Below are 17,261 nucleotides of genomic sequence, written 5' to 3' on the forward strand. Positions count from 1 at the left end.
AAAATGACGACGAGGGCGCGCACAGCTGACCGCGCGCTCTCACGAGCTGTGACGTAAGATGCGTTCCAATCTGTGAACAGTTACTCAAACTCACATACTTATTCTAGAGACATCGGAAGTACCCCTACAGGGGAATAAATCATCATTTTATGGTACTTTTATAAATAACTACTCAAACTTATAATGTTACACATCCACGTTTTATATCCACATACTCGATACATGTTTAATATTTACACAAATTTCTACATAAGTAAAACTATTTACTAAGAAGCCACGGTGGCTTAGTGGTTAGCATTTGTCACCTTGCACCTCCAGGTTCCAGGTTTCATTCCCACCTCTGGTTTGTGTCCGTGTTCTTCCTGTGCTTGGTGGTTTTCCTTTGGGTACTCCGGTTTCCTCCCACAGTCTAACAACATGCAGATTATAATAATTGGCCGTATTGTATGAATGAGTGGGTGAGCATGTGTATGTGTTTGTGCCCTGCGATGGATTGGCACAACGTCAAGGGTGTACCTCGTCTTGTGCCCTAAGTCTCATGAAATAGGCTCCTCATAGCTTTAACATAATGCTTTTAATGCTGTGGCCGATCTGTGTACAGTAATAATTAGTATACTTTTAAAGTGCAGTTCATAAAATTCTGAAATGTGTTTCAGAATTGTTTTGTGGTTTGTGTCTGTCTTATAGTTTATAGAACCAACACAGTGTATATATATATATATATATATGTATGCATGTATGTAATAAATTCTAGCATGCATAGCCAGAAATTCTACAATGGTGTGGCCAAGTAATTGGCTGGGCAATTAGATTGGTGCAAAACACTTACCGTCATGCATAGAAAATTACATAATTTGCTCCCTATCTGCGCAGAAACTAAACAGGATCTCAATCAGATAGCAGCATTTATTTGTTATCTAGCAAGCTACAAAAATGTCATAGCTAATATAACATTAGGCTACAGCTTATAAAGTAAGCCAGCATTACGAATTCAGTACAATTAGTTCAGTATCATTAGCTGGTAAGAGCTTAAAGAAATTCCACTGTTATTTCTGTCAGTGGAGACATAAAAAGATTGCTTCCATGTTAGCCATACTAACTTGTTCCTTGCCTCTGGACATAATTATTAAAACAAACGCTCAACAACAAGTGTTTTTCAATTTTTAAAAGTGTTCGCGTGCATGCAATTCACATACGTTTTTTTTTTATTTCTGTATAGAACATTTTGTTCTGGAAGCCTTATTAGGGACATTCAGCTTTGCTTGTTTTTCTTTAAATGTTCCTCATGATGCATCATTGTGGTCTCACTGGGTAGAAGACTTTCATTGGGCTTTTAGTTCATTTAGCATTTATCTTGCGCAAACAAAATATTATCTTGGGCACACAAGTTAATATCTTGTGTATGTATAACTCACCTACTAACCACAAAACACAAACTATTTATTTTCCTGTGCCATTCCTTTAAAGGAGTGGTCAACATGAATCCAGTAAAGAGACTTTATTTCTTAATGAGACAAATGCAAGCACATACCTAGATACTGTAGACATGTCTAAAATCCAAAAGAATATGCTGACCTGCTTTGTACTCCTGAGTTGGAGGGACATTTCATTTTCACATAGTCGAAGCTATTTAATCATTGTTGGAAAGATACTAAATTTTCCTTTGTGCTTCCCTTCACATACCACAGGTTACGAGTCACTAGAACAAACATCTATGTTAAGTCTGTTGACTTTAACTGAAACTAGGAACTCAAAGATTAGTAGCTTAAAAGCACTAAGATGTGCAAGTATTATGTTTAAGTTCATAATTGCATGTTCATTAATTGCTTCCAATTAATGCCTTAGATCTATAATAACTCACAATACACTCTAGATAAGCGATATGATGCTATAGATGATATTCAGAGATAAGGGCTTTTCATGACATATTGTTAAGGTGATTTTGTACATGTATAAAAAGGTAATGTTGTCACATCTACATACAGTAATGTACCAAATAAGGAATAAAACACAATCTGGTAAGCTGCCATAAATAATAAAAAGTTGGCTGGTGTCATGTATCTTAATGTAAGCTAGAGCTACAATAGCCATAATAAAGTTAGATTTTTTTTAAACAGCATATTCAGAAAAAAAGATGTAGTTTAAATTTTAAGGCATTTCTGGTTACATTTAACATTGCTGAACTTTTTTTTTTTCATTACCAGCCTCGTATTCTTTACTAAGAGAAGAGTAAGCATCAAGTTATCTGTCATGAAGATTTTCCTGTGATGGAAATCATCTGGAATATAGCTGATGATAAAGACTCCTTCAATACTGTTGATTATGTTTTCCTTTATTAATTAACATTATAAATGAATTTTTAGCAAAAAAAAAAAGTTGTTTATTAATGTGGAAAGCCCACTATACAAGGCCTTGTGTTACTATAAAAGCAATAATGTATTAAAATGAATGGATAAATGTGTGATTTAAATTACAGCCTACTCTGCTGCAATAGTAAATCTATCACCTTCTGACCAGTCAGGTTTGAGAATTCAACAGTGCCGCAATATAAAAGGAATTAATCACACAATTCCATCTTGTACACAATCAAATTAACACAAAGAACATCTTTATATCCTGTACGTAACGAGCAACGTTTATGCTGTAGACTGCAGCTGAGCCGTTTAGATGAGTTGGATCTTATCAGTGTTTCCCGTCCATTGGATGAATTCAGCTCATTCAGTATTGTTTCCTAGATTCTCGGCTTTTTTCACTTCCTGTCTCGGGTCTACTAGAGGGTGGGAGAAACAATGTACAAAATCCTCCCATTTCCTGTCTTTTTCCTCTCTCTCTCTCTCTCTCTCTGGCTCTCTCTTTTTCCTGCTTTTTCTGTGCAATATGTCAAGTCACTGCTAAGGGTCTGTATATGTCAGTGTAAAAAAACAAAGATAATTTGCAGTGACAAAATGCACAATATGGAGACATTAAAAATAGCCATTCGATATAGACTGCTGTAGTAAATTTATATTAAGCAACTGTGTAATTTGGCTTAAAAATTAGCTGGCGCTACCAATATCACCACTGCTTTAAATTTTTGTTATTATTATTATTATTATTATTATTATAATAGATAGATAGATAGATAGATAGATAGATAGATAGATAGATAGATAGACTTTATTGATTCTGTCCGGGAAATTATTGTGTTACAGCAGCAGCAGGTTACAAAACAGTAGTAAGGGGGACATAATGTAATTGTAACTTACTGTATATAAATTATTACAGTACTGATGCTATATATAAAAACAACATGTAGTGGGTGGGACGGATTTTCCATGATTGACAGGAGTTTGTTCAGCGATCTGTTGTCCCTCACTGTCTCCGGACTGTCAAGTTTGTGTCCGGTTACATGTTCAGCTTTGTGGATGATTTTATTTACCCCTGCATCCCTGGTACTGATGCTGATCCTGCAGCAGACCACAGCACTATAAAGGGCACTGGCCACAACAGACTGATAAAACATTTTTAGCATTTCCCTGCTGCATAAATTAAAGGATCTGAGCTTCCTTAGGAAATAAAGTCTGCTGAACCCCTTCTCATTTTAGACACCTTTATGACTTGACGTCAGTGCAAGCGCTCTGAAGGTTGAGGCCAGCAGAGATGGCCTTCTTAGGTACTGGTACACCACTTCTTTGTGCTGTAAGAGGAGCAGTCTACAGCAGCTTATTATTATTATTATTATTATTATTATTATTAATGGTGAATGCTCCATTCTACTTAACGTAGAAGTGGGAATAAAGAACTTGAAATTACTTTCAAGCGACAAAAAAGTTCAGCTGATTTTATGCAACTTCCATTCAAATTCTGGCTGAGAATCTTTAACATGTGATAAGTGTTATGTATTTAAGTGAATTGACAGTGTTATAAAGTTTACAAACATAGCATCTGTATACTTATTGATCCTAAACAACCACCTACTGTATACAGTATATACAGCGCTTTTTTTTTTTTTAAGTAGTGCTAATTTGTTTTTCCTGTTGATGCTATAAACAGCCATGATGGTTTCTATCTTGCTGGACTCAGGGTTGAGGATCCCACCAAAAGTTTACAAGTAGTACTTCCTAGTTTTGTTTGGTTTAGGAATTTTCCTAGTCGAAACTCAGAAATTCTGAGTCATAAGTATGCAGCATTAGCCGTTAAAATAAAAGGCTCAGTAAAGACAGCTTGTTATCTCATCATTTATGCTGAAATGTTATTAACATAGTAGTTTCATGCGCAAGGGCTAAAGGGGCTCACAGAGAACAATCTGTAGATTGTGACAATGTTAAATAGGGAGCAAAAGCCACAAATCATCTGTAAGAGTATCTGACGAATCTGTACTATACAGAAATTCTGAAATCTTTTAATTTACTTTAGCATATATGATTTATCTGGACCAGGCGGCAAGTCATGGCTGTATCATGGCTGATTCTGCACTCTGTCCTCAATTATGCTGGGATATGCATATTCATTGTGCAGTAATGCATATGGGACAAATAAAGGCTGAACTTAAAGTTTTCTAATTTTCTTGTGGAGATTGTTACAGCAATCCTAGCCCGAGGTTAGGGCTCAGCATAATAGTTTTGTCGTCATGGCACCAATAACAGCCGGCAGCATGCTCACAGCATGCTCAGAATATACAGCGTCACCTTAAGCAATGCTTATGAATTTTCCATGCCACAGCATGATGAAAAATCCCAACGTTTCAGAATGAATCGCCAGTCAGCTTCAATCTTTTAGTCCACTTGGATCAGCTGGTGAAATTCTTTGTGTTTTCTTCCCGCTTAAGGGCTTATGTGAGGCACCACAGCAGTCCCCATGGGATCACAAGTAATCCTCTCCCCTGCTGGGTCTTAGTGCTTATCACTTACTAGTATAATCAACATCCGTGCACGAGTGTACTGTTTACTATAACACTGTGACCACATGTGCGTGTAAAACATATTTTATTTTGTGTTTGTAAGCGCGTGTGTACAGCGTGCATGTATTGTTTTAAAAATGTTTTTTTTCTTTCCCTCTCTGTATCAGCCTAAATTTCACTTTACCTTTGAAGAGAATCGCGACAGAGAGAATTGTTGGTGTAAGGAAAGGACCACGATGTCAAATTACGTGCGCGCACACACACGCACACACACACACACACACACACACACTCTCGCCTTTACAAAACCCCTCATACCCCCCATCCTCTCGGCTTCGCACACACATACAGACGCACGCTCTCTGCCTTACACAGAAACTCTGCTCTGTCGCGATTCTTTTCAAAGATTAAGTGGCAGTTCATTTTTTATTTTTTTTACTTTACTGCAGTGATTTCGTTATTATGCACTCACGCGAGTGTGAGTAGCGATGTTCCTTGCTAATTTTTCCCAATAAAACAGTCTCTCCGTTAATGTGTGTGTGATGTTGGGATGTCTGGATTTATTTTTACTTTTTAAAAGGTTAATTGCAGGTTAATTTGTTTTATTTTTACTTTATATTTTGTAATAATTATTTTTATGTATTTATTTTTTGGGGCGGAAAAACGAATAATTTGAGTTTCTATTATTTCTTACAGGATAATTAAATTTGGTTTACAAGTGTTTTGGAATACGAGCCCACTTCCGGAACGAATTATGCTCATAATCTGCGGTTCCTCTGTAGTTACAACAACAACCTGTAATTCTAACAAATTAATTTTTAAGACCTTTGTTTAAATGTTGAAAGTTGGGGCTGTTCAGGTTTTTAAGTTGAAACAGTGTGATTACATGTGCACTAGCTTGGAACGCATTTTGGAATCTTTCTGACACTTATGTTGTGTAAGTTGCTTTAAAGTTAAAGTTGCTTTGGTTTAAGCGTTGGTTGCATTTGACTGCTCTTAAACAGTGGCATTTTTTCCCACTAGGCTTGAATGTAATTTCTAAATGGGAATGTACTGTACATTGCTTGTACTGTAGGTTATAAGCAGGTTTAATAACATTTTCCTAACAACTCCAAACGATTGATCGTGAACAGAAATTAGATCCAGACATTTGAATTTTAAGTTTCAGATCCCCTGATTTATGATAGAACTAAGAATGGTGCCTAGCTAACAAACACTATCCTTTCTGTAACCTTTCCGTCTTTGCTAAACTGACATACCTACCATAAATACACTAATAAAATGACACCAATGCAGAAACCATGACATCTGTGTTACTTTGCTGCACATAAAGGTAGGACTTTAATGGTAGACAGCATGAACATGGCAGTTTAAAAGTAGGCAGCACTCCTAAAATCAGAGCAGAGTGTTTTATAGATATCAGATTGTGAAACACACTCACATACACACTTGCACCTCCTTCCTTTAAACTTATCTAATTTTAAATTCAGCCATGACTTTAAAATAAAAAAGCATCACTAAATATAATAAAATAGCAAAAACCACTTTGGTTTGTCTTCAGTTAAAATAATTCTCCATAATAGTAAAAGCATGATTGTTGCATGTTTTTTTCCCCAGCCTTGTTTGATAACTCCTCATCCTTTCTTACAACTTCTATTCTTCTTTCTGCCCCTCCTGCTTGCTTTCCCCAGCTGATCCATCATCTTCCTCCGCCATTTCAACGCTGAGAATCTCCTCTCCATGATGGCGTGGAGTCATGCGGATGATCACTGTGCTGTCAGTAGTCTGTGCCACCATGTCATCCTCGTCTTGTGTAACTGTGCGCTGGATGGGTGAGCGATGGTGAACGGGTGAGGGAGGGGGTACAGGTATGGCTGCGGTGGACGCTGATGTGCTGCCGGAAGGCTGGGAGATGGAGACATGACGAGACAAATTTAAAGTTATAAGAAACATTACTTATCACTTAAGATTTCAAATGAAAAGTAGTAAATATAAAGTAAAACTCTAGAAGTGGCAAACATTGTCTGGAATGCTCCTGTACACATATATACTAGAGCCAGGCATATCTACACTACTACACTAGTGTACACTTACGTCTACTGTACACTTACATGTTTATGTTTAAATTCTGGACCATTGCACAAAGACACTTTAATAAAGCACCTTAATAAGACACTTTTTATGCATATTTGCACACCATATTTCTTCCACCAATTTTCGAAAAAAATTTAAATGCTCTATTGTACAGTATATTTCTATTTCTATTTTTATATCTATTTTAAGTACAGTATACTTCGATTTTTATCCTAGTTAAATTGAATTTTTCGAGCTTTATATTTAGGATTGTTTAAAAAATTGTGATGTTGGGGGCTTGGGGCAATATTTTCCATACTAGCCAAATTTACCCTATTGGTCAGGAGATTTGGTCGAAATTATTGCTAATTTTTTAAAGTTGTTTGAATTTTATTTAAGCAACTTACAATTTTTTTTAAACAATATTGGCCGAATCTACCAACCAAGAGGATAAAATTGCCGTTATCACCAATTAATTATGGTTTTATAACCATAGGAAACACATTAATACTACTAATATTCTTACAAAACTGGCTGTTACAGGAATAAATTCTATTACAAGAACCTATGAAAATAGCCAAAAATACCCCAATTCTCCTAAATAGCAATTATGGAGAGGTTGGAAGAAAATGAGCAGATTGGTCTAAACTGACAAGAAGGGTACCGTAACCTAAAAAACTACTCTGTACAAATAAATTGAGCAGAAAACCATCTCTTCTTCTATGTGACAAAACTTGAGGTAGATGGACTACAACAAGAGTTTCACCCCAAAATTCAGGAACTGAAATCTGATGTAACAATGGACACATGTTGCCCTTTTAAATATTTATATAAAGAAAAAAAAGGTATGCACCTCTAGTGTGGCTCCAGTATCTTTGTAGGTCTCTTTCAATTTGGCAAATGTTTCTCCTTTGCCCACCACCAGGGCGGCCTTAAATAGTTTGGGAGTCTCTGGACGTCTTGGAATCACCTGACCAGAATCCTTACCCAGGCCCTTCTCTTCTGGAGGCTTCTTATCCTTCGTTAGCATCTTCCTGAGTAACATAAGCACACAAATGAGCTCGGTGAAATAAGACATGATGATCAGTTTATGAGAACACATGGCAATACAGAGGATACTTTACTGTATATACTTCAAAACAACTAATGCATGTAGGAAAAGACTTGGCATGTTAATGATTTGAGCATTAAGGCTTGTTAGAGCAGTAAATATTGCTGTGGGCCTTCCGGATATCCATAGACCTGAGGTTCACATTTGAATGAATAAATAGCTATAAAGTAAAATGACATTAGTGAACAGACACTAATCCATGGGTGAGCAGTAAAGAGGTATTATGAGACCCACCTCTGCCTAATCATAATTAAACCTTTATTAACATCATCATCATAAACTGTACACCATTTTGGTTCAGGACACCTTTTTAACTCGTACAAGCAGATCTATGCTGTAAGTGAGTCACACAGACTAGACATAATTGGAGTACTGTGAGTGGAAATAAGAATCCAGTCAGCTTTTGGAACAAAGAAAAGTCTGATGGCATTTGGCCTCTGTATACCACCACATTACATTTAAAATGAAACAAGTTAAGACTTTTAGCTTTAATTCAAGGGGCTTGACAAAAGTGTGCCATTAACCATTAAGGAATTACAGCCGTTTTCATACACACACAAACACACACACAAACTCTCAACATGAGGCATCAATACAAGAGAAGAAGGCCATCATTGAGTTGGGAAAAAGGACCATTAATAAGAAAGCAAAAACATTTGGAATGGCCAATAAAACAGTTTGGATGTAGAAATTAACTGGCAAGTTCAGCAACAGCAAATGGCCTGGAAGACTACGGAAGACAACTAGAATGGTTGACCATAGAATCCTGTCCATGGTGAAGAAGAACCCTTTCACAACATCTAGCCAAGTCAAATACACTCTTGAGTTGGGCATGTCTATAGTCAAGAGACAGCTTTATAAATGTAAATACAGAGGCTTCACAACCATGTGTAGCTAAAGGGAAACTTACAGTTGATTAGTCATATGGAGTAATAAGGGAACAGGCCACACCTGGCCATGCAACTGCTTGTCAGCCATTTATAATCCAAAGAAAAATGGGTGTGTATGTGTATTTAAACAGCTGTAATTCCTGACGTGTTAATTCTATACTTTTTTCAAACCTCTTGAATGAAAGCTGAAAGTCTTGACTTTGCTCACTCACATCTTGAGTGCTTTACTTTAAATTCAGTGGCGGGTGTAAAAATCCCCCCCCCCACACACAGTCTGAAGGCCAGATATAAACCCCCAATCTTTAATGTGGGGGTGACAGTGCTAAGCCTCATAATCCTAAACAGATATGTTAGAAAAACTTTAAGGACCTAGAAACCATTAGTTACCAGCTGCTATTGGGAAAATGTCCTCAGTTCCCCAAAGGTACTTTAAAAGTGTTTACGGTTTAAAAAGCAATAAAGAAGTCATTCCATTTATATTTCTTTGGATGCCGTATAATTTGTTAGTACTGTTTAGAGAGCATCAGATCTACACCGATCAGCCATAACATTGTCACCACTGAAAGGTGAAGTGAGTAACATTTATCACCAACTATATTCTGTACACCAGCAAACTGGTGAAAGAATCATGTGTACCCAAGTCTCACCCGAGTCTTTGTAAATGAAAGGCTAGCCTTTGGTCCACAATCAAGTGGTGAAGGTGTAATAACTTCCACTGCTTGATTGTATACCTTAAACATAATATAGCTGAAGATGAATTTTATGCTTGCATTTATAAATAAAAGTCAAAAGACCTATCCATCCATTATCTATACTGGTTATCATTTACTGTATCTGTCTCAAGCCCTGAATTCCAGGGAACTTGGAGCACAACTCAGGGTACACACTGAATGGGGTGCCAACCCATTGCAGGGCACAAGTACACATACACTCATATATCACATGCAAGTTTTAAATGCCAGTCTATCTACAAAGCATGCCTTTGGACTTTGGAAATCACAGTACCCAGAGGAAACACCCCAAACATGAAGAGAATGTGCAAACTCCAGTCCAACAGGCTCAAGGAGACATTTGAACCCCTAACCTTGGAGATGTGAAGCAATAATGCTAACCAATAATCCATCATTCCGCATGTCAAATGACATTATGTATCTAAATTTGAAGTGCAAGTTATAATACATGCCCAAACCAAAAGTGTCCTTATACTAAGTTGACTTTAATTTACAGTATGTGTGTATAAGAATAAGAGCCCTTGTCCTCTCACTTGGCTTTCTTGCGCAGTATTTTCTGCGACTCTGGGTAATGCACCATGATCTCAGAGAGGTCTTTTTTATCCAGGATGAAGAGATTAGCGAAGCCGTGCGCCACCACATTAGCTGTTCGCCTGTTCCCTCCACCTACAGCCAGCAAGCTGATGGAGAAATGCATTTATCTGGTTATACACAAAAGTAATAGCCAGAAATGATGGTAACTCAAAATACAATTTAGTACACTCACCTGATTTCCCCAAACACAGATCCGGCCCTCAAAGTCACAAACACTGTTTTACCATCAGGGCCTCCAACCACTTGTACCTCTCCAGCTTTGATGATGTACATCTCTCTGCCAATCTCACCCTGAAACAGAGAGAGCAGATTTACTTACTTTAGCTTGTATATAATAAAAAAATACACTTGGCCATTTTGTTTCCAACATGTCACTTGCTTGATATTAATTTCTAACTGTTGTAATATCACATTCACAATCATGTGGTTACAGTAAATATATGCCAGAATTACAGCCATACTAGTATTTGCTATAGTATTGTAATCTTGTAATGCATGGAAGCATGGAATTTGGAAACACCAAATCTGTCAAAATCTGCATGTCTTTGGACTGTAGAATGAAATTGGAGCACCCGCAGGAAATACATCAAGCATGGGAAAATTATTTATAGTAGTTTCCTCGAAAAACTATGTCTAGTTTAAAAAAGTGTATCAACAGTATGCAAACATGTAATGTTTGTCACGGAGCTGATACCACTGTCAATTGATCAACACCTTCTGGCCAATCAGATTTGACAATTCAACAATGCTGCTGAATAAAATTTAAAAAATGTGCATCATCTCTAACCTTCTTACAGACATAGTCTCCTGGGAGGTAGACCACAGACTTTAGTCTCTTCAACATGTCAAATATCATCTGTCTGTCACAACCCTGAGAATGAAAGCCAGGCACATAGGGCGATAAGATGGCAAGAATTCATTGCATAACAGTGCAGAAAAACGAACATCACAGCTTGGTACATACAGTAGCTTAAATATAGTCAAGCACATGTAATATTTCTTACCATAAACCAAATATAACACTGTTACACCTGTTTCTAGACTTTTAACTAAATTTAAGTCTGCAAAATAGTCTTATTTTATATTTTTGGCACTAATTTTATGCATTTATTTCTATAGTAGTAAAATACCCTATTAAAAGAAGAAGAACATTCAAAGCTTGAAAATAGTGATCTTGTATTTGCTGTAATATAAACTTTCAAATGAAAATACAATATACATTTGCCTACATTCATGATATTTTTTCAGTGAGTGCTTAATAACTTTTTATTACAATCTTTGTGTCTATCATTTACAGAAAATAAACTGTATATCTATTCCATGGTCTACTGTAGGTGAGTGTCTGTTTTCAAGTTACTCACTTGGAATAGGGCCACTTTGCTGACAATGGAGTAGTTCACATCCACTGCGATGTCTAGACGCATCTTATCAGGCAGCTGTATGAGCAGCTCCTGTTCATCTATTTGTAAGGACAAATTCCCAACTTTGACTATAGAAAAACGCAACTTCTCCAAGTTTCCACTTACACCAAATTTAATTAGCAAAGACATGCTCGATGGTTGAATATTAGTGTAGTTTGACAGTGGTGTTATGGTTGTAGCAAGTGTGTGTCTAATTCTTAAACTGTGTTGTATTGTTAATTACTCTCAATTATATTACAGCGCTATTTGGCCCGGGTTTGGCCCGAGCTTGGGACCGGCACTGCATCCAGTGGCTGGGGGGTTTGGGCACTGGCTGGGAATCGAATATGTGACACTATGTGCAATTTGAAAATGCAATTCAGCCTAGAGTGCATATCTTGGACTGTGGGAGGAAACAAGAAACCCACAAACACATAGAACATGCACACACAGACTGGAAGCAAGATTCGAGGTTCATTTGTAAATATAAACTATTTAGGAATTTTCTGAAACTAGTTAAGTACATATTGCATTGTCCAACTAAATGCACTTTTGAGATGAGTGTGTGATTTGCGCATTTTCTAGCTAGTAGCTGCGTTAGTAACATTCTATCTCTAGTACAATGTGTACCAAGATTATGAATACTGTAAAGTAGCAAAATAATTATCATGAATTGATTACATTTTCTTTTAATTAATGAGTGTGCTGTAATGATACATTCATGTTGCATTTGTATACGCTGAATAAATGTCAAGTAAATTTCAATTTCATTTCAAACATTTGAGTAAAAAATTATCCACACTCTTTCTGCAGAGTTGATTTTAGTTAACTATTAAAATAATATTGCTGATTTTCGATAGACTTTGTCTATTTGTCAACAAGCTTTTGTATTACTTTTGTTTGCAGATATCTAAACACTTCTGTTTGCGCTCTTCTGTGAGTTAATTTGGCAGCAGGTGTCCCTCAGATAAAAATAAATTAATCACTGCACGCTGCTCTTCTTTGGGGCAAATCACAAGTAAGGGATCCATTGTTGCATGCACTGCAGTTAGAAAAGAACTGATGTAACATGTCAGACCTGTGCAGCAGTAACCTGCGAGATGGTAGCGCTACAGTAATAACACCAACGGAATGTTTTATATAACTAGAGTGCGGATAACTCTTGACTCACCCTCATATATTCAATTTGCTCTTACCCAGCATGCCTTGCGATTGCCACGTATAGTCATACCAGGTCTTGACTCTGTTCTGAACCTCACGTGGGATCTTATAAACGGTCATGTACTTTACCGTGCTGTCCACACACGACCTGTAGTATGCCGGACCTGCAGTAGCTGCTCCTACAACATCTCTCATCTAAAAAAAAAAAATAAAACACACTATTTCAGACAATTTATGTCTGAAATCCCTCTGTAGCATTGCAACTCTTTTCTTTTACCCACCTGACCGATCATAATCGAAAAAGCAAACACTCCCACAAAGTAATTGACCAGCTGAAAGACGATTTCGAAGACCGTCGTGGGATCTGGGAGACCTCCGATTGTGATCAGAGTTTTTACAGCAAAGTAGTAGCAGCGGATATAACTACATCATAAAAACACACACATACAGTATGTTTTTGTGTATTTGGGTATCTAGATACCCCCAACAGACTTTGAAGTGTATGGTGGAGGGGTCACCTGTTGCCTCTGCCATCATATACCCATTTAGTGGAGCCAAGGCCTTCGTAATCAGAACCCCAGTAGAACAGACAGGCGTTGCAGTGCAGCGAGTAGAGCAAGTATGCGCTGGTCCGGATCACTCTGAGAGCAAGACATGAGTGGAAGAGAACACTATTTGTAGTTGTACATGAACATATTTGAGTGAATTGCCGATAATTAAATATGCAGTTGGTTCCAAAACTCAGACAACAACTGCTTTTATTCTGCATCTGAATATTTGAAAAATGGAAATGGTCCAAAGAGGATCATGGTTCAAAGGTTTTGCACAATTCCCCTCTGCTGTTCACTTTGGACCATATCCATTATAATTTGATTTGGGTACATGCTTCAGTAGAAGAGATTAGGCATGAGGAAAATATGACTGAATGTGCAAATCAGTTTACATGATCATTATCACAAATGTGTTGACGTTTCCTACAATCAGCCCAGACATTAACACAACCACTGCATAAATTAAATAACATTGATTATCAATTATATACCAGTAAACTGGTGACAGGATCATTGGAACTAAAGGCTCCTTTATGCCTGTGGGTTCCAAAGGCTGGTCTGTCCAGCCTGATTTATCCTATGGAAAATTTTTAAAGCTTGATACTATACTACAGTATACAATACTATGAAGATGTTTCTTTTTTTGTCTATTAAAACCATTAAAACTCAAGCAGCACCAATACGTGCCAGAAAGTGTGCCAGCATACTGTAGGTCAATAATAATAGAAAAAAAAGTGCTTACTGTATATAAACTATACTAAACTATATAAAAACTTGTATATTTGTACTTTTGGATATGTCAGGTAGAACAAAAGTTATACATTTTTTTTATTATAAAAGAAATAGAAACCATCGAAAACTACCATAAAAACATGTGATTGTGTGTATTTGTGCAATTTGTGTCCCAGTTTTTAATTTTTTGCTCAGTCATGTCTGGGTAGTCGGTTGAAATGACCATAAATTCAGTTAATCTTATTGCCTCTTTTGTGATGATCAAAAGGATGTCACTCTATACTGCATGATCCTAAGTCCTATATAGGTTTATTAGGTTTTTTAAAAAAATGGCTAAAATTAGACAAAAATTAGTTGGTGTAATTTACAGATGTTTGTAATGGGTAACCCCTTCTACATTTCAAATGATGGTGATGTGTGTATGTGTGTGTGTGTGTGTGTGTGTGTGTGCGTTTATTTTTCTTTTACCCTGAATTGTAATCACATTTTTTTTTTTTTTGCTACACTTGGACATAATCCGCACATGTAAGTACAACTCATAAATGACATAACTGATTTAACTGTATTTGCCATTATATTATCGTTTTTTACAAGCTGTTTATCCACATTTGTGTTTTGATTGCAGAAATCATGAACCACATTATCAGCTTTGTTGATATTGAAGAAGTGGAGGTTGTGCCTGCAATCTGGTTGAAGAAAGGTGTGTGTTTATGGCACACTCACACTCTTGTGAAACAGCAGACCGATCTTCAGTCAGAGGCTGAGCCTGACACCATAAAGCCACCATAATGTAAATTAAAGTAAGATTGTGTGTATATTATGTAATTCTTTAACACAGATGTGTTTGACAGGCCCTTGTATGACTGTGCTGCTGATTAACAAGTTATGATGCACATTTCTTTGAATGGAAAAAGGAAATATTTCGCTGAATAGTATTTTCTATCTATTTTCAATTTCTTGCCTTCTCTAAAGACGTAACATAAAGGCGCCTACTGGATGATTATAGCACTGATGATGAGACTACCACACCACTATCCAAATGGATTTGTTCAGCTTCTAATAATTTACAACTGAGTCCGAGACAAATACTGTACAAAACCCCCTGCCTTTAATGCACCAAAAGTCCGCGGGTGTGGCACAGATTGCAGAAACCTCTAGACCATCTTTGTTGGAGATAGGTCCTGCCTCTGAGTGGCATGAAAAAACTTCTGGGTCATCATTACACCAAACGATTGACATGCCTGAACCAACTCTGCCACGTCACCAGATGTCCCAGCGGGCATGGCAAGCAAGAAGTTCCGCCAGAGCATCACAAGACATCACAGATCACCACATTAAATTTACATGGCAACAGGACACAACTTTGCTATCTCCCGAGCAGGCAGCACAGTTTCCATGGCATCATGAAACCCCCAGACCTCAGAGAAAAAGCCTCTCAAGATATGACCCATTCATAACATGTAAGATTTGTTCTTCCTGTGTTGAATGTTTCCGCGCTTCTCCATGACATAATAACTCAACAAGAAATTCTTATGGAGCAGCAGAGGGACATTATAAAAGATGCTGCAAGATCTCAAAGGGAGATTTGTTCACCACGGTGCGAGATAACTCCATAGCACATTGTGTGGGAGCAGACGTGCATGGGAGCAGGCCTAGCAGAGAAATTTGGTAAGGTAAACAACCTGCAGCAGAAGAACACAGGACGATGTTCCATCATGAAGGAAAACAGAAGATTCTTGTATTAATTAGTGATTAAACAAATAGCAAAGACAAGCCCACGCACGAGGCCTTAAAACAACCACTGCTGTAGAAACAATGTGAAAGATGTGTGCATGCCTAAAATAGGTTGTGGCTTAGACCAACTTAAGGTCTCTCATTAGTAGAATGAATACTTAGAGGTGTTCAAAGGCACATGGATAAATATTTTCTTTGCTGAATCAATAGCTCAACCTTTATACGTTTGAATGCATAAATGTAAAGGAACCTATTCCTTGCAACAAAAACATAGTATACTGTATGTAATTTGAACTTTATGTTTTGACTGATGACGTTCACATTGAAAACCTACAACAGATTTTTTCTATGCACTCAGTACTTGGTTTGGGCCCCTTTTTCAGCCTCAATGTGGTGTGGTATGGAAGCCTGCTGAGGTATTATGGAAGACCAGGATGCTTCAATAGTGGCCATCAGCTCTTCTGCATTGTTCGGTCTCATGTCTCTCATCTTTCTCTTGGCAATGCCCCATAAAGTCTCTATGGGGTTCAGGTCAGGCGAGTTTGCTGGCCAGTCAAGTCAGCATCCTCATAAAGCTCGGAGGGAAGCATGAAAAGCTCCAAAATCCCCTGGTAGACAGCTGCATTGACCCTGAACTTAATTAAGCACAGTGGACCAACATCAGCAGATGACATGTCTCCTCAAATCAACACAGACTGTAGAAACTTCACACTAGACTTCAAGCATCTTGCAGTGTGTACATCTCCATTCTTCCCCCAGACTCTGGGTCCTTTGTTTCCAAATGAAATGCAAAAGTTGCTCTCATCAGAAAAGAGGACTTTGGACCACTGAGCAACAGACCAGTTCTTTTTTCTTTAGCCCAGGTACAGTAAGAAGTTTTTGACGTTGTTTGTTGTTCAGGAGCGACTTACGAGGAATACGACATTTCAAGCCCGTGTAAACTCCTTGTGAAAGACTCCAACACTTTTGAATGGCTTTTTCCTGACAATCCAGACTGCAGTCATCCCTGCTGCTTGTGCACCTTTTTCTTCCACACTTTTCCCTTTTAAAGAACTTTCTATAAATGTGCTTTGATATACTGTAGCACTTTGGGAACATCCAACTTCTTTTGCGATTATTGTCAATGATGGTTTTGTGCACAATTGTCAGGTCAGCAGTCTTACCCATGATTATGCTTCCCACTGAACCAGACTGAGAGACCATTTAAAGGCACAGGAACCCTTTACAGGTGTTATGGTTTAATTAGCTGATTAGAGTGGGACACTTTAAGCCTAGAATATTGAACCTTTTTACAATATTCTAATTTTCTGAGATTGTGGATTTGGGCTTTTCATGAGCTATAATCCATAATCATCTCAATTATGACAAATCACAGCTTGAACTATGTTGCTTGCATGTAATAAGT

At 37.4% G+C, this 17,261-nt stretch overlaps 1 protein-coding gene across 1 annotated transcript in view; it reads right to left on the reverse strand.

The window, feature by feature from the left end:
* Positions 1–6,410: 6,410 nt before the first annotated feature.
* The window catches only part of cngb1a (cyclic nucleotide gated channel subunit beta 1a), a 49,124-nt gene continuing 38,273 nt past the window's right edge, over positions 6,411–17,261 (reverse strand). Inside the window, 9 exon segments of the mRNA XM_053500762.1 lie at positions 6,411–6,784; positions 7,806–7,986; positions 10,218–10,364; positions 10,451–10,569; positions 11,066–11,149; positions 11,640–11,737; positions 12,875–13,034; positions 13,121–13,262; positions 13,358–13,480. Of these exon segments, the coding sequence (XP_053356737.1) occupies positions 6,533–6,784; positions 7,806–7,986; positions 10,218–10,364; positions 10,451–10,569; positions 11,066–11,149; positions 11,640–11,737; positions 12,875–13,034; positions 13,121–13,262; positions 13,358–13,480 (1,306 nt within the window). The 3' untranslated portion in view covers positions 6,411–6,532.

Source organism: Clarias gariepinus, chromosome 7, assembly GCF_024256425.1.
Source record: "Clarias gariepinus isolate MV-2021 ecotype Netherlands chromosome 7, CGAR_prim_01v2, whole genome shotgun sequence".
NCBI classification, from domain to species: Eukaryota; Metazoa; Chordata; class Actinopteri; order Siluriformes; family Clariidae; genus Clarias; species Clarias gariepinus.